Source organism: Amblyomma mixtum, chromosome 3 (genome assembly GCF_055824585.1).
Source record: "Amblyomma mixtum isolate Tamu chromosome 3, ASM5582458v1, whole genome shotgun sequence".
Taxonomy (NCBI): domain Eukaryota; kingdom Metazoa; phylum Arthropoda; class Arachnida; order Ixodida; family Ixodidae; genus Amblyomma; species Amblyomma mixtum.
In genome coordinates this window covers 260,620,408-260,646,885 of record NC_143014.1, presented here as the reverse complement: position 1 = coordinate 260,646,885, position 26,478 = coordinate 260,620,408, and the positions used below count along the sequence as shown (strand labels likewise).

Genomic DNA, 26,478 nt, shown 5'->3' with positions numbered 1-26,478 from the left:
ATAGAAATTCGACTGCAGCGACCGGCATCGAACTCACGTCTTTCGAGTCAACAGCTGAGCACCATAACCACTGAGCCACCGCGGCGGCTCTTTGATGCTTTTGGTTATCCAGGTTTGTGTTATAGCCATATATTCGGGGCCGAAGGTCATTAATATTGTTTCGAGGGGAGCATGCTTATCAATGATACCTCGACCATTAACATTACCGAAGTTATTTTGGCCATTGAGGACGGTGTGAAAGCAGGGTCCACGTACCGGTGTTTTTTCTTGCTTCTTTTGAAGTTGGCATTACGGAAGACACTTCATTTTTTCCTCCTAACGGACATGAAGGCAACTATTGACCTTTAGTTTCCCGTATATTAAGGTAACTTCAAGGCAACTTCCTTGGTTTTTCCATATTTTCATTACTTCTCGCTAATATCTCGAACGCGGTGTGAAAAATCTTGGGTTATGGTGTGGCCAGTTTACTTTCAATTTATGACAGCTGCGGAAAATTCTTATTTCCTCTCGGAAGTCGACGAGCTTTACAGTTACTGGTCTTGTTTTGTTTGCCATTGGTTTGTTAGTCTACGGATACTTTCAATAGCCATTTCTCTCTACTTCAAGGGATGGTTAATGGCCTCTTCATTCAATGGGGTTCCAGGAACTTGTGATTTTCTTCCGTATCTTCCGGCATGCCCTACACAGCGAAGTTCGATCTTCTGGATCGATGCTCGATTCCGTATAGCCTAATTCCAAGGATGATATGTTTTTCTAGGCTAGCAACATGTTTAGCGCAAGCTGACACATATTCTTCAAGACGCGTTCTAGTTTTTCACTAACTAATGTCAGACGTTCTTCCTTTATTGTCTATGCGGCGATATGAGTTAGCTGTCCTCGAACGTGAAACGCAGGCTAGCGATGGTCTGCACGAAGAGGACAGGTGGGTCAGCCATCTGCGTGCAAGCGCTGCTCCCGCACCCTCTGTGATGTGGTGGGTCGGTCTTTATGCTCTGGAAGGTGCGTGGCGGAGCGCTGAACGGCTGGAATACTGTACTTCCGCTGGAAGTAGACGATAATTGGTTTCCATCTGCAGGTTGCAGGATAGCAAGCGTCGGAAAGCTGCCGTTGTGTACCACATGCGCGCGTTGAATCACGAAAGACCGATTTGATTCTTGATTCCCCGCTGGTATTAGCAGCAGAAGGCACGAAGAATACGTGCAGAAGATAAGCGGGGGCAGTTATCTGCGTGCAAGCCCGTCTGCTTTGCCCTTTTACAACCATTCGCTCTTTAAAAGGTCTAAAGTGTGGAGATTTGTTTCCATATATGCTTACTGTTAAAGCAATGAGTCATGAGGAGTGTAACTCAGATCGTCAGGTAATATTAAATAAAGAATAGAACCTTTCGTTGGTCGAACATAGAGGGCCAAGGTTGTGCCTGCCCGCTGGGCCGCACTCTATACGTTACTCACAGCTTTAAAAACAACGCGGTGAGGTCGTCGTCAGGGGCAGACAAGAACAGCAATGCAGACGCACATGCGCGTAAGCGTAGTGCTGGCGTCTCCGGAAATCAAAAAGATCAGGCTGCAAGCCCCAACTGATAAACCGGCAATACTCATGAACAACAAATTCGCGGCATTATTACTGGCCAGAGGGTGCAGCTAACCTTTTTATTGCCGACAACAGCGAACGCTACGACGCGTTTACTCCTGTGTACAGCTCTAGCAGTAAACGGGAAGTTGAACAGCGGAGTGCTTGCTAAGCTGCTTAACTGTTTGTCCATGAGGGACACAGTGCAGGAGTAATGGTGTCAGCACAGTAGTATATGTCGTAGCCGACAACCTCCATATCCACCTGCCCCCCAAAGACAATGTTCCCCTCTTATGACGGTGCCCGACAGGTGCACTGGGGAACTACGTTTTTCTAGAATGCGCCATATGCGGTTGCGAAGACCAAGCGGGTCTAAGATCTAGGTGCCTTCAATGGAGCAAGGAGTGAAATGCAGTACGTGTCCTTTGAGGCGAGCTTTATCATGTCGTGAAGATGTACTGAGGCTAGACAACAGGACCACGTAATCATTTGATGATAAATAGTGAAAGTCCTTGCAATCTAAACATGAATTATCATATATAGTGCCCTGTATTGAAACAAAAAGGTTAAGCTGTCCTTCAGGGCACTCCCTTTTAGGAGCAGGGTATGCTGCCCAAGCCCTGGGGTAGATTTACAGCACTAAAAATGCGTATTATTTATGGTTGGTAACAGAAACAAACTTCCTCTTCGAAGCATGCGAAGTTAAGCAGTTCAAAAGATTATAACTGTGGTGTCAAGCTCCCCTATTCACTAACTTCAAGACAAACAGTGTCGCGTTTAGGAGCCTCCTCCCATTGCTAACTGCATAAGTTACTATGCTTTGCAGTGGGTACATGCCTTCGCTGCCAAGAGCACAAGCGTTCCGTACAATCAGCGATCGAAATCTACACCTGGACTTGACCAGGTTACCCTGCCCCCAAGAGGGATTGCGCTAAAGGTGTGGGGACGCCTTCGTCCCCTGCGTTCACTTTCCCGCATTGCACACCCCACTGTTGTTAGCTCCCCCCGAAAAGCACTCCTCTCGGTTCGGTTACTTTTAACTAACAGGGGAGGGCGCTCGCGTCGCAGCGACACCAGCGCCACGGATGGCGTTTTGCTACGCGCGCGCGAGGGATAGCTGGCTCTCTTCTCCTGGGGGCCGGGAAGGCGAGTGGACGTTTCGCACGCGGCTCCGCTCTTCGTCGACGGGCGCCTCTTGGTCGGAACTTGCTCGCGCCGAACCCGTCCCGTTCGGCCTCGGAGCTTATCCCTTTGCCCTACCGTGGGCGAACGTTCGCTCGTAACCGTGCTGGTGAGTCGGACATCCTCGATTCCTCAGCGTATTTTGTTGCTAGCTGGCGTTATTGTTGCTGCAACAATAAATGCCTTGTTTGTGTCAGCCAGTGTGTCGTTCCTTTGTTCCCGCAGAGCTCGGGCCGCCGTGGTCAGCGTGCGCTCGGTAGCGTACGCGACCACGGGGTGCGGTCCGCGCGGCTTTGAACTGTGTCAGCCGCGGTAAAACGGGGAGAACGGATTTATCTCTCCATTTTAAACCCCATAAAGGATACCTTACTCCTTTTTTACTCCTATACACGCTTATTCGTATATCAATCATAAACTCATTATGCAAAATGCTAGAGCATATTTTCTGTAAACAACAAGTGCTGTACCTTGAAAATAATAATCTTCTTTACAACAAGCAACATCGGTTCAGCATTCGCCTCTCAAGAGTCACAAAATTATTCGAAACTCTTCTATTAACTCCAAAGAACAAATTGACCTTATAGCATTAGATTTTTTGAGGGCCTTCGACAAGGTGCGCCACACGAAACGTGTTGAACAAATGTACGCGTTTAGCATCGATTCCAACGTTATGGAATGGGTACAGGCCTATTTAGATACTAGACAGCGATTCGTTGAGACCGATGGTGCGCGTTCATCAACTTTAAATGTGTCCTCTGATGCACCCCGCAAGGGTCGGTTCTGGGTCCCATTTTATTTTTGTCATCTATTAATGATATTGGTAAGAACGTACATCCTTCTTTTGAAGTGCGACTGTTCGTCGACGATTGTTTATTATTTTGCAGTTGAGTGTTTAGTCGGCATTTTTGCGGATCTATGCCTAGTTCGAACTCCGTTCATTGAAGGACTTCAGCTTTACATTATGCAACATAAAGGAAAGTTTATACTCGTTTGTAGTGGTTGCTCTGGCACTATTACATACAGATTTGTAGTTATATACAGTAAAGGCATATAAGCATCTAGGTACATGGATAAGTTATGGCAGAGACTGCAATCGGAGCTAGGGGGAGGAAGTAATAAAGAGATCGAAAAGAAAGGCAGCTCTAGAGACGTATATAGCCAGAGCGTCATGAAGGTTGTGGCGTCATAAGCATTGGGCACTCTTAGAATACGACAGACATCAAGGGCTTCACAGTTCACAATTGGGAGCGAGGTGCTGGAAGTGGTAAAGGAATATGTGTAATTAGGGCAGGTACTGGCCGCTGACCCGGACAACGAGAGCGAAATAACTAGAAGAATAAGAATGGGGTGCAGCGCATATGGCAGGTTCTCTCATGTCATTCCTGAGAGTTTACGAATATCCCTCCACAGAAAAGTATACAACAGCTGTATCTTACCGGCACTCATCTATGGGGCAGAAACGTGGAGGCTAACAACGAGGGTTCAGCTTAAGATAAGGACAATACAACGAGCTATGGAAACAAAAATGATAGGTGTAACGTTAAGAGAACGGAAGCGCGAAGGGTAGTTAAGGGAACAAACGCGGGTTAATGACCTCTTAACCTAAATCAGCAGAAAGAAATGGGCTTGGGCAGGGCATGTAATGCGAAGGGAAGATAACTGCTTGTCCTCAAAGGTAACGGAGTGGATTCCAAGAGAAGGCAAGCGTAGCAGGGGGCGGCGGAAAGTTCGGTGGGCGGATGAAATTAAGATGTTTGCGGGGATACGGGGGCCGCAGCTGGCAAAGAACAGCGTCAATTCGAGAGACATGGGAGAGGCCTTTGCCCTGCTTTGGTTGTAGTTAGGCTGCGGATGATAATATATTCCCGCCACTTAGCTGGCAAGTACCACTCTGTCAATAAGTGAGCTGCACATATGATTTTATTTCACAGCACTGCAAAGCCACCCCTAATGTTTGCTCAATATTTTTAAACACTCCACATTAGCACTTAGTGACCGACCACACGCTATGATATGCATCGTCCTAAACCAGAAATGTAATCTGACTATTATTGTTCCAACAGTCCTTCACGTTTCTTTTCGCATCCTACTAAACTCCATCAGTGTCGTGCACGGAATCAATTTTTCGCAGTCAAACACATCCCTACACATGGAACGTGCTAAGCCAACCTCCATGGCATAAGCGCTAGAGCTCTCAGCTGCTCAGCCGTTGTGTGTGAGGCCCCTGTGTGTGCCGACCGGGGTGTAGGCAAACTGTCCTGGTCCCGTACCTTCTAAAGTCATCAAAACCTGCCCATCGGATTGTGAGCAAACTGCCCGCCCTGCTAAGCGGCAGTTCATTTAATGAGTGGCCGCGAGATATTGCTTGTGAACAGAAACTTGGTTCTCAAAACCCGCACCGGTGGCAGCACCTGCCATCGCAGGGCAGTGACGCATCGCTTGACCGCTGCACCACACTGCGCCAGGAATGTTATGAGGACTCCCAGCGATCTATGAATATAAAGTAGAGAATGACCAATTCCGCATGTTGAGTTGGGCGAATGATAGCCGTAGATGCTTATGTGTCGCTAAACCCAGCGCAACACACAACACAAATCCGCATATATGGCCATGAACCTATTACCGCTCTCACGTCCTGCCCTTAAAAGAACTCTGAAAGGGGCTCCGAATAAAGTTCCGGTATGCAGAGGATGTTAAAGGACGCCGCTTCGCAAATATCCTCCAGCAATAATTTTTAAAATGCGTTTTGTGGAAGCTGAGTTTTCTGTAGTCAAAATCTGAATTTACGCGTCTTCTCGCCTTTCGGTGTCCTCTCGTCACTTTTTGCACGGTGAAATGTCGGCGTGCTTCTACCGGCCCCACACACTCGGTCCCTCCGCCGGCTGCCGACGCGTGCGGAAGAGGGAGCTTCCGGACGCAGCCACGGTGGCTGCGTGCCGTCAGATAGAGACGGCACAGCCAACCAGTGACATCCTTCCTCTGCCGACATAATGTGAGCTGCGTGACACGTTGCACCCAGGGCGCCGCGAGGCGTGTAAGGGCGAGTTTTAAAATTATATATATTGTAAATTATCGGTTCGCTTTTTAGTCCCTGTACGCGGCATGAACATTCGGTGGCCTGTGCTCTAAATAATGCAAGCGTATTATAGACAACCTTGCATCTGGCCTAACCACGCTTAATCGTCTCGTTTTCTTTTCTCATTTCAAATATCCTCTTCAAGGAGTGTTTGAGCTGAGAGTTCAATCACAGTGTACCAACTGCATGGCAGAACAGAATTCCTCCTGCCATAGCCTTTATGGTTTTCGAGAAGGCCTGCTACCATCAGCCGGTCTTTATGGGTTCATCAAGTCATGTGTCCCGTTTCGGTGAAAACCTTCCGCATAATCTATTGCATCGGCTTATCCCGCAAGCTTCAAACGTCCTCACATTTTCTGAACATTAGTTCCAAGCCAAGATGAAGAGATTACTATAGGTCGATAGAAGAAGACCTCGCCCGCACAACTAATGTATCTCTGGTAATAAAGAGGTAATCAGCATCATTAGCTTCACAAACCCGCAGCTAATTCTGGTCGCGTGGCGGCGCAAACATGAAGTATCTTAGCGATTCTTTCCCAAGTGCCGCTAGCGGGTTGTACTTAATTCTTGAAGCTGTAAAAAAACTGCCTGGTTCTCGTCAGCCAGCGCTGAAGTGCGCACATTTGCCTGCTCGCCTCTAAGCTTTCAATGGCGTTTTCACTGTGGCGCCTAAAAATCCCCAACACTCCATAGCCCTTCATTAGGCTGTTCTTCAAAGTAGAGCAAGTCTCCTCATGGCTTGTGCTCAGTGGCACGGCGCTTTTGCCATAGCATTTGAAGACTGCCTGGGAAAAGCGCCATGGCTCTGTGATGAGGAGCAGAAGGTGAGCAGAAGATGGCAGAGCACTCACAGTGGCGGCTCGGGCGTCGGTGAACCGTTTTTCTCGAACCAGCTCGTCAAACAGTGCCCCCTTGGGCGCGAACTCAAGGATAAGGTACACCTTATCTTCGTCGTGGAACCAATTGTAGAGGTGCAATATGTTTGGGTGCCTGCAAGGGGAAGCACACAGTGGAGTGGTCTTAATTCTATGCCTGGTCTACGGTCTATGGTATTTAACGTCCCAAAGCGACTAAGGCTATGAGAGACGCCGTAGTGGAGGGCTCCAGAAATGTCGACCACCTGGGGTTCTTTAACGTGCACTGACATGGCACAGTACACGGGCCTCTAGAATTTCGCCTCCATCGAAATTCGACCGCCGCGGCCGGGATCGAACCCGCGTCTTTCGGGTCAGCAGCCGAGCACCATAACCACTGAGCCACCGCGGCGGCTGTCTTAATTCTTGATTTCCAACTCCAAAACATACGAGAAAGCACGAAGGTATAGAACAGGACGAAATGTCACTTCCAACTAGTTTATGATGCACACCAAACGTACTTACATATACAGAGAGTTTCATCTAAGACTTCGCACATTTTTCAAAAACAGTCTTTTTGAGTTATAACAGCGGTTTTTCGGCACAGTATTGTCTGTGATGTGGTACACCGTAATACAGCTAAAGATGTACTAACTAGCAGACTGGTTAAGTAATATTGAATAGTTCACTTTTTAACTATACATGTTAGGCTCCCCGATTATTGAGAGGCGTGTATAGTCCGCCGTACATAATATCCATATCACTTTTTATAATTTCGAGAAAAGGGTTACCATCGCCGCTGTGGCTCAACAAATTTTGGCTATTTCGACGAGTTACGTGCACAGGAGAGATTGCTGTACCTGCCAGGTTCTCGAAAGCGCGTGTATTTTCACGCGATGTAGCCAAAATTTGTTGAGCCACAGTGTCGAGGGTAACCGCGTTTCGAAATTTTAAAAGCTGATATGGATGTTAACTACGGTGGGCTACACGCCTCTCAATAATTAACGAGCCTAACCGTTATAGTTAAAAAGTTCATTATTCAATATTAGTCAACCAGCCTGCGAGTTAGCACATCTTCAGCTGTATTATGGTGCACCACATCACAGACAATGTCATGCCGAAAAAGCGCTGTTCTAACTCAAAAAGACTATTTTTGAAAAATGTGCAGTCTTAGGTGAAACACCCTGTATGACTTTCATCGGCACATGGGCAAAAAGGTCGCCCAAAAGTCATGATCGCCATGATGAAGCACGCTTGTAACAGTACCCTGGCTCTTGTTATTTATGTATTTACTTTTACCTAGAATGCGCACGTAAGTGCAGTACGGGACTCGCACAGGGAGATTTTGTAAAACCGCTGAAGGGGTGGTTTACCTAGTCCCCCTGTCATGCGACCACTCCTACGTTGGACAAACTGGACGGTGTGTCAGTGAGCGAGCAAAGGAACATGAGTGAAATGTGGAACAGATGAAGGAATGTACGCATTTAGCGAAGCGCATTAAAAGGTGCGAGTCTCGTACTTGTGAGACATGCTACACTGACATATGCATTCTCGGTAGAAGGAAGTACACAAAAGCCAGGACGCTGTTAGAAGCGGTATTTATCAAAAAGGAAGGCAGCCAGCGCTTAAGTGATGCTGCAGTTGTATTGTACACGGCTGAGAAGAGATTCCTGTAGCGTGCTTCATCATGTCGATTGTGATCTTTGGGCGACCCGTCTGCGCATGTGACGATGAAAGCTATATATGTACGTTTCGTGTACGTAAGAAAGAAAGCCAATGCAATTATTACGCCTGCCTATATTCCCCACGTTGACGATTTTCCTGAATCATAAATGAACACAATTAAAACATGAAATAAGCAACAACACTGACGCATGATAAAAGCGACTGCACTGGTTTCTTAAAGTGAAACTGGACCATTTGTCGCGAATTCGTAGAGATTCAAGCAATTGATTGTAACATTCTTGCAAATAAAGCACATCAAGTTTGTTTTTGCACTAGCATATAAAATGGTAGTAATTCAATTGCCTGTTAAACCCGCGATGATGCGTAGGCTTCGTGTAGCAGCATCAAATGATTGTGGTGAAGCTCCTGATGACCTCATTAGACGATTTGATGCCATATTACATAAGCGTTTGCCCACGCCCTGCCGGGAGTCTTCGGATGCCGCCAAACATAGCTCCATAGGTTTTGCCTTTTGTGGCGTTGGTTTACGCGAGCTTGAGCCGCATATGGTGACTCCGGGGCTGGCAGCGAACTATAAGTGTTCCCCAGCAATGAAGTTTCCCGAGCTGACGGCTAAGTCCTGCCCATATCTTAGCAACCAAAGAACCCAACAGGCGTGTTGCGACGCCAACTGTCATGACATGTCTGTCCTGAAAGTAATGAGACTAGTCGCTGCGTGGCGCGTGCATGCTCTAGATCTGGAAACCGCTTTTCGGGGAAGGAGCGGGAACATTCAGCTTCACAATGCAAAGCCCTCAGTTGGCTTCGCGCAGGTCAAGCGAGTGGACGCGCTCAAACGTGTACCCCTGTTTCGTCGCTGCGTCGAGGAAACCATGGAACAGCGCGACGCGGTGAAGCTTTGCAATAAACTGAATAAATTACCGACCGAGACATTTGACAGCATGTGGTAATGATGCCATGTCCGGATCGCAAGGGTTCCAATGGCACAAAGCATTTACAAATGGCCGTGAAGACGTTCAGGACCACACAGTCAACGTTACCGTCCGTAACCGTCACCGACAGGCGCCTGGACCGCTGCTTGTTGTGAACGTCGTCACGACCGTTTTTAAATGCCTTGTGCCATTAGAACACACGACGTGGACATTGCATCGTTCCCACATGCTGTCTTGATCACGTTGATTGACTCGGTAGGTGACTTACCCAGTTTATTGCAAAGATTCACCGCGTAGCGCTGTTCCAATGTTCGCTCCATGGATTCCTCGACGCAGCGACAAAATATGGGTACACGCTCGAAGATGTCCACTCGCTTCGCCTGCACGCAGCCAACTAAGCTCGTCGCATTGTGAAGCTGAAGGTTCCCGTTCCTTCCCCCAAAAGCGGTTTCCCGATCTAGCGCGAGCACGCGCCACACTGCGACTAGTCTCATTACTTTCAGGACAGACCCTGTAGGTTGAGACACGGCCACCCATCCTCTGTGCTGACGGTGTGCGTTCGCCTAAAGCAGCGAGGTGAAATGCCGCAGAGAGCGCGTCGGCGTCTCGGTTATTACTAGTTATCCGGAAAGATAAGAACCAGTAGCAGTCCCACACTGAGTGGACTCCTGTACTGTGCCGTGATGGACTGAGTGAAAGGGGCAGCCCATAATGCAGAGGAGCGGTATGAATTAGGCGTGCGTCTCTCGTCGTGCATAACGCTTTCTCGTCTCGTGCCCAGCACTCCGGCCGGACGAAACGCTAGGTCAGTCCAGGCCGCAGCGGCCGCGTTTCGAAGGAGGCGAAATGCAAAAAAGACGCTCGTCTGCTGTGCTTTGTAGGTGCACGTTAAAGGGGAACTCCGATTCTTTTCCTACGAAAGATTTCATGGTACATCTTCCTCAGTCTTACGGTCCCTAGTGCCAAATTTCACAGTCGGGAGGTGCCTTCTTGCATACCAAATTAGTTTTAAAATTTCCTATTTCGTAGAATCAGATCTGGGCAGCTTCTACGGGCAACGTTGTGTGTGTGACGTCAGTGTTTGCGCGCTCGACGATAATGGCTCTGCACTCACTGAAGGAGAAAATTTCCAGCTTGTTTTTATTCATTTCAGACAAATGACCCATACCAGGGGCCTTTGAGGTATCAAAAAAAATTATAATCCCAGCTTTCACCTACATTCACCATTTTAGCCAATCAACGCGCACACGAAAAATTTGTGACAGTATTCGTAATGTCACAGGTACATTTGTAGTGACGTCAGTTTGGTCTAAATCCAGTTTCGGTTTCCCAGTTTTTGCAGTCTTGAAGTTCTTCTGCTCTATTTTTAAAAGCGATTTTTTGCCGGATAGAAGGGACTCTAAAGAATGCGATGCGATTATCGACTCAAAAACCCAGGTTGCCCTTTGAACAGCCCCACGAGGTTGAAATTTATCCGGAGCCTTTCACTACGGCCCGTCTCTCTCTTCCTGCTTTCATTCCCTACTTCCGCCCTTTCCTCATCGCGCGGTTGAGGTGTCCACCGAACTCCGGATGTTGACAGCCCCGTCTACTAGACGCAGACCGGGAATCTTTACCTTAACAGCTAATGCTCTAAAAGAACACAAGGAGCAGGATAATCTTCAAGCACGAATGTACATCGACTCAGTGTGTTAGAAGATGCACTGACAGCCCTTTCGTGCCCATGCGGGTCGCAAACCGAGCAAACTTACCTCATAGTTGACTGGATTTCGATCTCTCGGATCGATTGATGCTCAACCCGACAGCGTACAAGTTCGGCCTTGGACAATACCTGCAAGCACAACGTTCGTGATGAAGATTAATTTATGTTTTCCCGAAGTGGTGACGCGAGTCCAGGCAGTGAGGAAGACAGCAAAAAGTGCTTCTAAAAGTAAATTTAAAGCTGATAGCGAACTTTCGAGATAAGGCGTGCAAAGTTGTTGACAAATTCTGGAACAACGCAGAATCGACTCCGCCTGGATGCGATCAATCGATGTAAATCTGGTCGCGTCTTGTGTCACAAACGAGGCGATAAAGCCGCGTGTCGGCACCTTTGAAGACTGAACAAAGAAACATTACAAATATTCGCTGAATATGGCGCAAGGAAAGCTTTGGCCACAGCGCACAATGACGCAAGATGCTCTGGGTGCACCCTAGGAAAGAGACCTATTTTTTAAGCATTTCCTCCCCACCCCACACACAAGCAGACCACCAGGCCAGGCGAAAGCTTGTATCCATTGGTAGCCGGCGGTGGGTACCTGGAGGCACTGGGGATCGAATATCGCAGCCCTCCCCCCCCCCCCCCCCCACATACACACACACACTTCTTCCGCACACGAGGTGGATGCTGCAACCGCTAGGCCTCAGCTGCGGTCGCACGCACAACGTTTATCCACCATTTCTTCCTGTAGTTAGAGTGCATCACGCTAATCGCTTCAAATGCCTTGCATTTTTAACAGCCTGCGTGAGACCATCAGAGTAGTAAACAACATGGCAGCAACCTTGTGACTTTTTTTGGTCTGAAATTATAGCTCTGGTTAGTAAATTTCACGATTTTTGTTGGCAATGTTATCACAGCTCTCCGTCCCTTGAGCAGTGCTTCCTTACACTGAGTACAGAAGCAATCTGTGTGTTGGCTACTTAATGAAATATTACAGTCGAAAGGCAAACAGTAATGCAGCAATATTAAAATGTTCCAGTTAAGCAATCTAAGTTGTTCAAACATTGTCACGTAGTGGTGAAGGCAGGCAGTCGAGAAGGAAGACGGACAGGCTTGCGCTAAAGTTTAATGCTTTATGGGCCGATATTGCGCCAGCAAACGAAAATAATTCGGCGACGGCGGTAGCACCAACTGTGCTCGGCGATCATGAAGGAACGAAATTCTCGCCGCTATCGGGCTGCGCCCAATTTAAAGATGACGAATGACTTTCGAGATGAGGCACTGAAAGCACCTATGACAACCTCGAACGTCGTAGGAACAGTTGCGCGCGGTTACAGTCTTGCAAATCTGGTCGCCTTTCACATCACAGCTTTCGCATCCCGTGCTGAATGCCCAACCTGCAATGAAGTTTGCCGTGTCACTCAGAGCGCAGTACCATGCAGCCCAGCGGAAGGAGCAAGAATTTTTCTTTTCGGACTCGCAGTGCTTTCCTACGCCGCAAATGCCTGCGCTTTAAGGCATGAACTACCGCGCTCTGTAGCAGCCACATGTATCAAGCGTCAGCTGACTGCGCTATGTCTAGAGCACCCAGGCAAGGAATCTTATCAAAGATGCGCCTCTAATCGTCTAGATTGTGGTATCGCGCTTACTGCGGCCCAAGCGACTGACGACGGCAATTTTTGATTGCGCAGTGGGATAGTTCCCGTGCCACCTGGGCACCTTTGCCCGTAAGGCAGTGCCTGGGTTCCGGAAAAAAAAACATCTTCGGAAAAAACGTCCCCATTTGAGAAGTAGGAAAAAATGTCCCCAAACGGGTGGCATCAAACATCTCGTAACCCGCAGTGACATGAGCATCCAGCCGCCTCGCATGCATGTACGCGCAGATTTAAGTTGTGTGACGTAGGAACAAATCACTGACCCATAAACGCAACTGTATAGTAACCTTAACGCACAGGGCACAGGGCTCGGAAGATTTTGCAACAGAACATTAGATGAGAAGGACATCATGATACACAGACTAGATACATGCGAAATACAGACAGAAATTCGTATAATGCAGAAAGCAACTGTACAAAAATGTCTATATATGTATCAGATCATAATAAAAGCACTTCACATCATGACCATACGTTTATTGCTGGGCATCATATTTATAGGTTAATATAGCATGGCCCAAGCACTGCGCACGTCCTGTACACTATCATCGAGCTAACACATGAGCTCGATACAGCATTTAGGGGGTGGTAGTTCAGCGCCTATGTTGCATCTGGAGACAGCAGCTTCGCGCTTGCACCAGCTCTTGCAACGGCAAGTGGACAGGTTAGAAGACATGGTGTAAAGGTATGCAGAGCGCTATAAGTTGGACACTTGTCCCAGTATTCATTTAAACGCTGCGGTATTTATTTTTATAATGGAGATCATCAAGTCGAGAAAAGGAGGCATTAAGTTGAGCCTTGACGGCTTTATGTACGCGAGACCAAAAATAACGCCTCTGGCACCCGCTGGTGCTGTGTTAAACGCAAGAGCTGCAGAGCTACTTTAGTTGTGGAGAATACCTCTAAAGAGTTCCACCTAAGAGTTCCCCCAATCTCCCCGTAGATAATGTTGCTATAAATATCGCTAAAACAAAGCAGCAAATGAAAGAGACCACTCTTGTCTCGAAAAACAAGCCTGCCGCCATTGTCACAGATGCAGTCAGAGACCTTAAGGAAAATGTCGCACGAGCAGCGAGCACAGCCTGAAACGCAGCATTCACCAACAGCGGAGCAAAATCTACCCGCCGAATCCTGTCAGCCTCAGCGACCTTGTTGTTCCGCCGCCGTAGACTGCCAGCAGCCAGCCAGAGCACTTCCTCTGCTACGATAGTGGTTCAAACGCTGAAACCCAGCTACTTGTACTCGACAGCGCAAATTGCTTGAAGTTGTTGGCCGAGAGCAGCACATGGTTTATGGATGGGAACTTCTATTTCCCACTGCGGAGATTCCTGCAGCTATACTTCATTACTGTACCGCTTGGCGAGAGCGTCGTATCAGTTGCTTAGGCCTTCATGACAAAGAAAAATCAAGAAGAAAAAAAAAGGTGTACTACCGAGCCACTAAATACGACCCCCGCGCACCTCGTCAATAAAAAGCTATACCGCTGGTGACCCACCATTTGGCAGTACGCGCTGACGACGCGTGTGAAACATGCCACGCCCCGCACTGCATTCTGTGCTTTGCACCTTTCCAGCAGGGTGGAAATTTGGGCAAGTCGGTAATGATCCATAACGCAAGAGTAGCGCTAAACCAGGACGACGGACAAAAGGGGGTTGTGGGTGTGAGTTCTCTCCCTTTTGTCCGTCGTCGTGGTTTTCCGCTACGCTTATGTTTTGCACCTTTCCACAAAGAGCGTTTTTAAGGAGAGCCAAGACAGCGATTTGTTTACAATTAATATTTTTTTTTCATGTTTCCCTAAACGAGGCCCGAGTTCATTTTTATCCCACATTTTCAGGGTGGCCATGGCCCTCAGGGGACATATCTGACCCGATTACTTTTAACTGCGCTACTTTACGTGCGAGATTGTAAATTGTGCTAAAAGTATTTTTTTATTCGCTTTAATACACGGGGCTGCCATTTCTGCAAAGGATCTATGCGAAAGTTATGGCTCTTACACTCTTTACGCGTGAATTCGACGAGTCTCTAGGGTCAGTTAGGATCAAGCTGGTGTGAATTAATAGCCACCGTATTTTTAAGGAAGAAGCATAATAAATAAATTGGGCGCAATGCGCTCTCAGTTTCCCTCATGTGTAATTCATTGAAATCAACGAACAATGAGATTTGAATTCTCTCGTCCTCTTAATTTCCATTTGCGACCGCTTGCCTTCTGGGGTTGTGTCCGTTTACCCCTGCTCATGGTAGGCCTGCCTTAAGTACCAGTGCATGCGTGGGTTTTGACACTACATGCCGACTGCTGTATGCATCACAGCATACACAGGAGGCCATCCAGCGGCCGCTGATGCACCACATACCAGTTCCTATATGACAGGATAATGAAGTCATACGCCAGCAATGACGTCCTGTAAAAAACGGATGCTCACAACACGAATACAATGCTTGTAACTCCAACTACATGCACTGATCTCTAGGCTTACTCTGTACTCACCTTCAGTGCCACAATGTACTTCGTCTTCTTTTCGCGCACCAGATAAACTCTTCCAAATCGGCCACGGCCCAGTGGCCGCCCCATCTCGAAATCCTCCCTTTTCCAGTGTTTCACCGAGCTGCAGTCAAATAGAAATTCTTGAAACATGGAGGAAGGAGCAAAAAAAACTCACGAAGTAAAACTTGCACCTAATAAATCGGTGAAATGCGACCGAAACTCAAGCGATACGAGAAAACGAGTGTGCCCCCTGTGGCTCCTCTCATATCAGCGTAAAGCGGCGCACGTGGGAAGGACAAAGAGTTGCGGGGACACTAAAGGCCTGCCTTTAAGGATACGACGCGACAGCGCTAATGGCTCCCTTCAGCTGATTCTCTTCATATATAGTCGCTGTTCTTTGTTTTCATTCACGCATTCATCACGATTATCGCAACACAGTTTGCACATTCTTGTCTTTAAACTCTTCCACACTGCAGTTTATACGCACATAATGTTGTTCTGATTAGTATCTCACTAAGTAGTACGCCTCTAGAACCCTTCACTACCACATTAAATAGCTCCAATATTAAACCAATATAACACACAGATCACCCCTCCTTCCCCCCCCCCCCCCCTCCCTTGTTCCGCTGCCAAGTCAACATGCCTCCGTGACCTAGTCGGTAGCCGCCTGTCTGGCGACCAAAGAGTCGTGGGTTTGACTCCCGACTGTATGCAGAAACTTTTATTTACTTAAAATTAATGGCTTTCTATAGCTGAATCACATGACACATGCGCGCGACTTTAAGCTGGTGGCAGCTAGGTTCCACCAGCTCATACGTGTAGTTCTACGTTATTCTTGAAAGATGCCCCAGTAAACCAAAATAATACAGGAAAGCTTCGCTGATTCCAAGTTGATATACTCCAAAATCGTGAGCTCTGTTTTGTAGAGCTGCATTACCATTTAAGACCTGTTTACTTCGTTCCAGAATAGTATGGTTTCCCGGCTATTACGTCTATAATTATTAGACTAACTACGTCAACTGAGGGACAAAGGCCTCTCCCATGTCCTTCCCACTTGCCCTGTCCTGCGCCAGCTGCGGCCACCCGATCGTTGCAGGCTTCCTCATCCCATGCGCCCGCCGGACAACGACGCCGCCTTCTAGGCTTGACTTCTCTTAGAATTCACTCCCTTATCCAAAGGGATCGCCGGCTACGTTGCCTTTGCATTACATGCCCAGTTCAGGCCCATTTCTTCTTGATTTCAACTAGGATATTAATAACTCGGGTTTGTTCCCCTGACCAATTCGGCTCTCTTACTGTGTCTGTATGTTACACAAGCAGCCACACTGACTCAGTCGCTACGGGCCTCGACTGCTGACCCGAAAGACTCGGGCTCGACCCAGGCCGCGCTGGTAGCATTTCGATCGAGACGAAATGTAGAGGCCAGTGTACGCGGTCTGTTAGAAAAGTATCCGACATTATTTTTTTTTGCAAACAGCTGATGGATATGAAACAAGCGCGCTTGCATCAGCCGACCTTGAACCTTCGTGCGCATGCACGAATTTTTTCCTGCCTGCGGATAGCGTCAGTCGCTGGGACGTAGCGTTTGAGTGAGGCAGTGCGCAGTGCTCTCGTCGGAATTTTATAGGAAGGAAAGTGGCGGAGTAACAGTAGCAGCGCTACTGCATCAAATTATGCCATAAACTGGGCGACAGCCAAGTGGAAACCATTCGGAATATTCAGACGGTTTTGGTGACGATGCTATGAGCAGCACACAGATTAAGCAGTGGTACAATTGGTTTAAAGATGGCCGCACATCGATGGAGAGCGAGCCACGCTCCGATCGGCCATCAACATGCCGAAATGACCAGGTAATTGCCGAAGTGAACGCTGTGGTGATGCAGGACCATCGTTTGACTATTCGAGAAATTGCGGAAGAGGTGGACATGAGCATTTTTTCTGCACATTCCATTATCAACGAAGATTTGGCCATGGAAAGAGTTGTGGCGAAATTCGTGCCGAAGCTGCTCACAGTGGAGCAAAAGCAGCGTCATGTTGAAGTGTCACAGGGCATGCTGGATTCCACAAACAGTGACCCCGACTTCACCAACACCATAATCACTGGTGACGAGTCTTGGGTGTACGGGTACGACCCGGAAACAGAATCCCAGTCGTCAGAGTGGAAGCATTACACGTCACCAAGACCAAAGAAGGCCCGCCAAGTGCGCATCAATGTGAAAGTGATGCTGACTGCTTTCTTTGACTCCCTCTGAGTGGCACACCACGAGTACGCACCCCATAGGGTCAAACAATGATCAAAGAGTACTACAGGGATGTCCTCCGTCGCCTACGTCGTGCTGTGCGGCACAAGAGACCGGAGTTGAGGTCAAGAGGAAAGTGGCGCATCCATCATTCCTAGCACTTCATTCGGACTTTTTTGGCGAAAAACCAGGCTCCTGTAGTTCAGCAGACTCCTTACTCTCCTGATATGGCCCCCTGCGACTTCTGGCTGTTTCCCAAATTCAAGAGGTTATTGAAAGGAGCGCGATTTCAGACAAGAGAGGACATTATGGCTGCAACGACAACTGAGCTAAACTCCATTCCGAAGGGGGTCTTTTCGGAACACTTCCAACAATGGCAGCACCGCTGGAAGAAGTGTGTGGAGTCCCAAGTAGACTACTTTGAAGGTGACTAGGTTTGCAACGCTCCAGTTATGCCAGTTTTTTTTCTTCGGGCAATGGTCGGATACTTTTCTAACAGACCTCGTATACTGTGATATCAGTGCACATTGAAGAACCCCAGATGGTCGAAATTACCCGTAGCCCTACTCTGCGGCGTCCCTCATAACCTTAGTCGCTTTGGGACGTCAAATCCCATGAACCAATCTACTTTATGTCACACCTATAATTTTAATGCGATGGCATACGAAGTCCCATTCACGACAAAAACTGCGTCCTTCCGTTGGTCCTTGCCACGAGAAGGAAGGTGGCCCACCCACCCAATTTTGGCACTGAAAGAGGGTTCGTGTGAACTCGGCGATACAGTTCCCAAAACAGCTGAGCGGCCGGCAGCAGAATCGTCTAGACAGCCAGAGAGCTGGAGCTGCGCCGGCACTTCGTCGTCAACTTCTTCGTCTGCCATGGAGGCGAGTTCATCATAGTTCACTACAATGGCCCCGAGATGGAAGAGGAGCCATCCTGGCGGCCTAAGGTGATGGCAAGAGGAGCAGGTCGTAATAAGTCTTGAGGCGACTGACATAGACAGGTTCACGCCCGCGACGACGCAAGTCCGAAGAGGGTGTAAGCGGTTCTACAATATAATTAACAGGGGACGTTGATTCGACAACGCGGTAAGGGCCATGATGTTCTCTGCGAAATTTCGAAGAGTGTCCCGGTGTATTCGAAGGGATCCAAAGCCAAACTAATGATTCCGGAGAGAAAACGTGCGGGGTGTGTCGTGTTCATGCTTTCGGCGACCTTCGGAGACCGAGGTGAAAGAACGGGCCAGTTGGCGACATTCCTCGGCGTGCTTGGCGAGTTCGAAAAGGAGAGTGCATTCGAAGGCATCCGGAGTGTACGGAAAAAGCGTGTCCATTGTGGAGGACGGCTCGCGGCTATACAACAGGTAGAAAGGGGAAAATCCGGTGGTTGACTGGGCGGTGGTATTGTATGCGTACGTCACGAAAGGAAGGACAACGTCCCAGTTAGACTGATCTGACGAGACGTACATGGTGAGCATATCGCTGACTGTGCGATTAAACCGCTCAGTCAGCCCGTTAGTTTGAGGGTGGTAGGCAGTGGCAGTCAGATGAATGATGCAACACTCTTGGAGGAGGGCTTCCACCACGTCCGAAAGGAAGACTCTACCTCGGTCACTCGGCAACTCGCGCGACGCACCGTGGCGAAGAACAAAATTGTGCACCAGGAAGGGGGCAACGTCGCGAGCAGTGGCAGCGGGTGGTGCGGCGGTCTGTGCATATCGGATTAGCTGGTCGACGCCAAAAATTATCTAGCGGTTCCCAGAGAACGTTCAGGGGAGCGAGCCGTAGAGATCGACGCCACCACGATCGAATGGGCGGGCCGGGCACGGTAATGGCTGCAAGGGGCCGCTCGTACGAAGCGCGGGAGACTTGCGTTGCTGACAGGCGATGCAGGAGCGGACGTATTGGCGAATGTACCCGTACATTCCCCGCCAATAATAACGTTGAGAGATTCTTTGGAACGTCTTCAACACACCAGTGTGGGAGCACTGTGGGTCAGCGTGAGACGAGGCACAGATCTCAGAACGTCAATGGCAAGGGATCGCGAGGAGCCACCGTGGACCATCTTGCGTGCGGTTACCGCGGTAGAGCAGGGCATCGTGGAGGGAAAAATGGGGTGCTTGGCGGTGGAGGGTGTGCGAAGGCGCATCAGTGTAGCGTTGGTCATGACTTCGACGATCGACGCAGCCACGGGGCTGTTCCGCAACAATATCAGAGGCAGTAAGAGGCGAGAGGATGGCTTCTGGCACCGATGAGCATGCAGCGGTGGTGGGCAGAGGAGATCGAGATAGAGCGCTGGCGTCCATGTGCCTGCGGCCAGAGCGATATGCAACGTGGATGTCGAACTCCTGAAGGCGGAGAGCCCATCTGTCAGGGCGGCTGGCCGGCCATCAAAGCGCATGATGGTCCGTGACGACATCAAACTGGCGGCTGTACAGATGGGTCGAATTTTCCGGAGCGCACAGACGATCGCTAAATATTCCTCCTCCATAACGGAATACTTGCATTCAGCCTTGCTGAGCACCCGACTCGCATACGCAACGACGTATTCCTCAAAACCAACCCTCCGCTGAGTCAGGACAGCTCCGAGGCCGACGCCACTTGCATCCGTATGTACCTCGGTAGGGGCTGTCGGGTCGCAGTGGCGAAGTATGGGCGACAAGATGAGAAGACGGCGCAGCGTGGTGAACGCGTCTTCGCATTCGGGTGACCAAGCGGACAGGTGGTTGTCGGTTTCAATAAGTTTCGTGAGTGGCGCAATGATCGACGTAAAAATTCACGGGGGCACTTTGTTGACCTAAAGTGCGGTGAGGCGAAAGCCTTTAGCGCGGTGTTGCTGCTTGTGTCACTGATGTGTGGTTCAGATGTTAAGCTTCGCGTGTAAGAGTGGAACGCGACAGCGTCTTGCAACGCTGTCAGGGGGTCCATACAACGCCATCGCCCGTTCAGTTCTACGCGTTGCTCGTCGGGAAATTGGTTTTTGAGGAAAGGAAATGTATCCGTCTCTGATATCTCGGTGGACACCTAAACCTCGCCGTAACGGGAAGGGCGGAAGGCGGGAGTGAGCGAAGACACCGTATTCACTATACGCGCCTTTGTTCATTCCAAACCATCGAGCTGGCCATGGCGGAGTGGTTAGCAAGCTCGTCTCGCACTCCGGAGACCGGGGTTCGATTTCCGAGCTCGACCAGTTTCCTACTCAGTTTTATTTATTTATCTGGCCTGACTAGAAAAGTTAATTAGACTAATTGGGTATTTAAGCAATTAACTAAACTTGTAGCATCACTATACCATACCTTTAATTGGTTGCATGGTTACAAGCCAAAGTACAATTGGCCCCGTTTGAAATTCGCGCACTGTGACGTCACGACCGTTTCGAACAATTGAAAAGCGTGACATTTCTGTCGAGAACTCCTGCTTACAACGATGAGGCATTACAGGCTTCCGCCTTAAAAATTTCAGACGAAGCGCCGAAAGTAGGAGCACAGACCGATAAAGCTCCGAAGCTGCTTGATTGATGTCGGCTTAGGAAACTCCGCAACAGCGCGGAGTTTGGCCGGGTCAGGGAGAACGCATTTCTTAGGTACAATGTGACCCAAGATAGTTAGCTGCCGGGCGCCGAAGTGGCATTTATTCAGATTAAGCTGCAGGCCGGCGTCGTGATGGAAGTCACAACCTGCTGCAGGCGCGTGAGGTGAGTGGAGAAATCTGCCGAAAAGACAACGATATCGTCCAAGTAACCGAGGCATGTGTGCCACTTCAGCTTGCGTGAGACGTTATCCACCTTTTTTTCAAATGCGGCTGGCGCGTTGCACAGGCCGAATGGCATAACGGTGAACTCGTAAAGGCCGTCCGGGGTAACGAATGCGGCCTTCTCACGGTCAGCGGCAGCCATCGGGACCTGCCAGTAGCCCGAACGCAAGTCAAGGGAGGAGCAGTATTCTGCGCCTTGGAGACAATCAAGAGCGTCGTCGATTCGGAGGAGCGGATAGTTGTCTTTGTGGGTAATTTTGTTGAGTCGCCGGTAATCGACACAAAATCTGATAGAACAGTCTTTCTTCATGGCCAGCACCACCGGAGAAGACCAAGGGCTGTGAGACAAATGGATGACGCCACGGTGCAGCATGTCTTCAACGTGCTCACTTATCACTTGACGCTCAGCCGTAGACACGCGATAGGGCCGCTGCCGAAAAGAGCGGATGGGAGCCGGTCTCAACGCGATGAGCCACGGTTGATGTACGGCCTAAAGGCTGATGGGCTGCATCGTAAGCAGAGTGGAACGTGTGAAGAAGGGCTGAGAGCTGTTCACGGTAGGTGGACGGAAGAGTATCGTCGATGGCGGCGTGGAAAAGTTCGTCAGGCTGAGCTTCAGTAGCGAGCTCGGAAGGCATGGCGTTTACTGAGGGACCACTGACTACTTCGTGGACATTAAGGCCATAGAGAAGGCAGACAGGTTGAATGCAGCCATGTGACTCACCGGGGAGCACGGTAAGGAGACACGGGGATGGATTGTACAGCAGGATCTTCGTGACAGCCTCCCGGACCTCGAGGACAGCAGACGGTAGCGGCAGGTTCTTGCGGCGCACGTAGGAAGCAGGCGGCTTAAAAAAACCGCGTTATCCGACGCGGCACGGCATGAAAGGGAAACAAGGGCAGATGCTTCCGGCGCAATTTCGACATCTTCAACGATGGTGACCTTGAGTGGCCAGGGTGCAGAGATGTCAGTAGTAAGCTCGCAAGACAAAGCAGAAAATTCAACTTCAGCGCGGGCGCAATCGATGACGGTGTTGTGCGACAGGAAGTCCCACCCTAGAATTATATCATGTCAGCATGAGGACAGCACCAAAAATTTGACTGGATAAAATATATCGTCAATGATGACCCGCGCTGTGCATGAGGCCAGAGGGGCAATGAGCTCTTCACTAGCGGTGCGGAGCGCGAGACCCGTAAATGATGTCGTGACTTTGCGTAAACGGCAACAGAATTTTTCGTGAATCGCTGATACCGAGGCACCCGTGTCGATACACGCATGTACCGGCAGTCCGTCGAAGATGACCTGAAGAATGTTGCGTGGGGAAAATGGAGGCCTTGAGCTTTTCGAACAGCACGCAGTTCTTGCCTCCGGAACTGCGGATCCTAGTTTCCCTCCACAACGGAGGGAGGGCGACGGCGCATTGGTGACAGTGAGCGGCGGCATGATGATGGAGAACGTCGGGTGTCGTAAGGACGACGGTAAATAGCGTACGCGTCTAGAGGATGCGGAAGCCGAATGAAGCTTCTGAGATGGATGCACAGTGGTTGAGATGGTTGGCGAAGCCACCATGCGACGGCGACAGTGGCGGACGACATATCCCGGGTACCCACAAGAGTAACAGATGGGACGGTTATCCGATGTGCGCCACGGGATGTAAAGCCGCTGCGACGACGGCGGAGATACCGGTGCTGGTCGTAGGGCCGCGTGGGGCCGTGTGCAGGACGGGCTGACGAGGCGGAATAGTCATGGGCACGGAGCGCGCCTCCACTTCTGCGTAGCTCATCCTGGCGGTTATCGGAGATGGTTGGTTGTTGTTGCTTAAGACTTTATTTGTGCGCAAATTTAATAGGGAAGGGTGATGGGATCAGGCAGACGGGAGCCCTTGAGCCCAGGCAGACGGGAGCCCTTGAGCCCCGGCAGCCTCCGCAGCCCACTTGCATGCCGCCACTTGGGCGGCTGGATCTGAGCTGCGCATCAGTGCCTCCCACTGCTCCATATTTTCAATGTTGCTATGTCGTTTGGGAATATTTGAGCAACCCCACATCATAGGCGTGAAGTTGGCTGGCTTAGGGCAGAATTTACATGTACCCGTGTACTTGTCTGTGTAAATGCGCGAGTAAATTGTGGGATGAGGGTACGTATTTATCTGTAAGTGGCGCCAGGTGTTTTCTTGGGTTTCATTTAGCGTTTTGTGGCCGGAAGGATATTATTTGCGGGCCAGACGGTAGGTTTGCGTAAGTTCCTGGTGTGCGGTCAGTACATCCTTCTGAGAGCTACTGCCTCCTCCGTCTGCACCCTTTGCCTGGTACGCTAGCTCTCGGGCGGAGTTATGGGCGGATTCGTTGCCTGGAAGGTAGGAATGAGCGGATGAGAATGAGGAATGAATGAAGAATGAGGGAGATAGTTGGTGATATTGAGCTTCGGCATGGCGGTTGACCTCCTGCAATGGCGCTACCAGAGGAGACGCAGCGTCGTCACTGAAGGGCATCAATGAGAGCTGACACGCGACTTCCTCCCGAACAAACTGCTTGATCTGCGGTGACAGTTGCGCCGGATCGGTGTCAGACGTGATGGAAGCAAGAGACTCCTGCTGCTAGAGCGGAGAACGGGTGAGGATGTCTAGCTTCCGAAGTTCGTCGTAGTTCTGGCAATGGGTTATTACGTCAGCGATTGTGGTGGGATTGCGAGCCAGAAGCATCTGGAAAGCATCATCGTCAATGCCTTTCATAATGTTGTCAATCTTGGAGCGCCCAGACATAGAGGCATCCACGCGTGTGCAAAGGTTCACAACATCCTCTATGTAGCTGGTGAAATTCTCACCAGGCAGCTGCGCCCGACTTCGCAGGCGTAGTTCCGCGCGCAGCTTGCGCACCGCAGGCCTTCCGATTACGTCAGAAAAATAAATTGGTTTTGAAGGCTGACCACGTGGTGATGTCGGCTTCGTGGTTTCGGAACCATAGGTTCGCATCGTCCGCAAGGTAGAATATGACGTTGTTGAGCTTGAGGGCATCATCCCACTTGGTATGGGTGCTCACCCATTCATAGGATGCCAACCAATCCTCGACGTCATGGTCGCCGGTGCCACTGAACACAGCGGGATCACGCTGCCGCAGCTCTCCAGCGCAGAGTGGGTGAGGCAGGACTGGGCACGGAGTCCTTAGGCATGGTGTGGGGCGGAAGAGCATGGCTGCGAAGGTCCAGGGCGTCAGGCGACCGCAACCTCCGCCAAATGAAAGATGGTTAGTGCACTAGTGAACTCGGAGATACAGTTCACAAAACAGCTCAGCGGCCGGCCGTAGAATCGCAGTCATTCTAGACAGCCAGGGAGCTGAAGTTGTGCGCCAACACTTCGTCGTCAACTTCTTCGTCTGACATGGAGGCAACATGACCCGTTCATCATAGTTCAGGCGTGTTCATCATAATTCACTACACCACCCAGATATCAAATAAATACGAATAAATTCAGTGCAATTGCCACCTGCCCACCGTGGAACTGCGCATCATATCACTGGTCGAGAGATAAAACAGCCTCCCGAAGAACGACCTACGCAAATATTAGCCATACGGGAGCTCTGGTGGAGCAACCAGGGTCTCATAAGCCCCACTGGTGGCTGCACCACTGCGCCAGGAGGTGATTACCGGCAAGATACAGCCGTTACATACATCCCTTTTGTTGGATATTGATAAACTTCAAGTCATCACTTGAGAGTGCCTGAAAAATGTGCTCATCATTGCCCGAAAAGCAACCTCTGTATCTTGCTTGGAAGCGTGCACGTACTTGCACTTTTGTGCTACAAGCCTACCGGTTCTACCGCATGGATGTCCTTGCTAATGGGGCAGAAGCAGGCAAGGGTAAAAATGCTTATTCGGAGCAGTGTGATGCAGTATAATTATTGTTTATGGGGAAAGGAAAGGTCTAGCGACTGTCTCACCACTTGAACACCCCGCCGACAGCCGATAGGACGAAGGGATTGAGAGAGAGAGCCGAGAGAAAAGAGTGCCCTATAGTGGAGGGCTCCGGATAAACTTACACCAAGGTTCGTTAGTGTAACCTTCATTGACATCGCACAGCACATCGACATCTTTTGCCCTTCGTCTCCATTAAAACCCGGCTACCGCGGCTGGGACTTGATCCCCCTACCTTACGCTGAGAAGCCGAGCGCAGCCTGCCAGTCAGCGAGAGCACCGCGAACAAAAACAAGGATCATAGTCACAGAAGGCCGTGACGAGAAGCAGAAAATAGCCATGTTATTACGCCGGAAACTGGCCGGAGTACAATAGTGGGTTGGGCAGGTGCCTGCGGCTGTCAGTATCCGGTTTGAAAATTCTACGCAAACGGGCACAGACGCTATCCTACACATGTCTTAGCACGCACTGAGAAGTGAGCATTATTTTAGAAATGCCAGAGGCGTCAAAGAAGAAAATAATGTTGGGCACAACTCCAACGCATGGAAAAGACTAAGTACCCGAGCCCATACAATTACCTGTCTTCTCCAGAGCGCTCCGATGGTTGCCCTGGTTCAGCACTTTGCGCTCCAGCAGGAACACTGCGCAAAGCGGCGAATTCTAACGATGCAGGTTAATGAGTAAACGGGTATATATAAGAGTCGTAATGCACATCCACACGCTGTGGCATAAGGGATCAGAGGCAGATCTAAGGGGAGGGATGCAGCCGACCCCTATCCTCGAGAGAGTAATCTTAGCTGGGAAAACCCACATTTTGCACAGTGGTGGATTTAAGGAAGGGAGGTGGCAGCCCCTCTCAGCGAGAAATTTTCTATGGAAAACCATGAAATCTTATTTTATGACGATGAACGTCCAAGAAGTGCATTTCTTTAATAGACCCCCCCACTGAACCTACCAAATTCTCGAAAACTCGCTCCTGCATTGCACCCTTCCACTTTTTCGAGGTAGGTCAAGAGATGCTTGGTGCAAATAAGCTACCCCTGCTAGGTTGCCCATACATCTGCCTCTGTAGGTTTCAGCCTTCGTCAAGAGTTTAGACCGCAATAAAGTTTGCCTTTCGGTCACGCTGTGCGGCTCGTTGTGCATCCCAAGCGTTATTAATTTCCTGAACGTTAGTGGAACTCAGGTCCTGCCCACAACGTTAGCATCTCTGCGGATGCTACAAGAGCCCCGCAACGCGGCTTAGAAGCAAACCTTTTGGAGCTCCAAACTTTTGACACAGAATATTTTCAACACGCGCGCAAAAGCGAAAATTTATTAACGCACAGCGCCTGAGGCAATCGCGTTTTCAAAATTGTAAATAATGATATGGCTGTTAGTAACGGTGGACAAATACCCTCTAATTACAACCAGGCATCTAACTGTACTAGGTAAAAAACAGTTA

The 26,478-nt window shown here is 49.6% G+C and overlaps 1 protein-coding gene across 1 annotated transcript in view; it reads right to left on the bottom strand.

Annotated features, from left to right (window-relative positions):
• Window positions 1–24,313, bottom strand: part of LOC149354572 (aurora kinase C-like) — a 35,375-nt gene extending 11,062 nt beyond the window's left edge. The window contains exons 1-4 of the mRNA XM_089576004.1: window positions 24,051–24,313; window positions 15,139–15,256; window positions 11,051–11,130; window positions 6,679–6,817 (exon numbers count right to left, since the gene is read on the bottom strand). Of these exons, the coding sequence (XP_089432130.1) occupies window positions 6,679–6,817; window positions 11,051–11,130; window positions 15,139–15,256; window positions 24,051–24,313 (600 nt within the window). The remainder of the gene's footprint in view (window positions 1–6,678; window positions 6,818–11,050; window positions 11,131–15,138; window positions 15,257–24,050) is intronic.
• Between the last annotated feature and the right edge of the window lie 2,165 nt (window positions 24,314–26,478).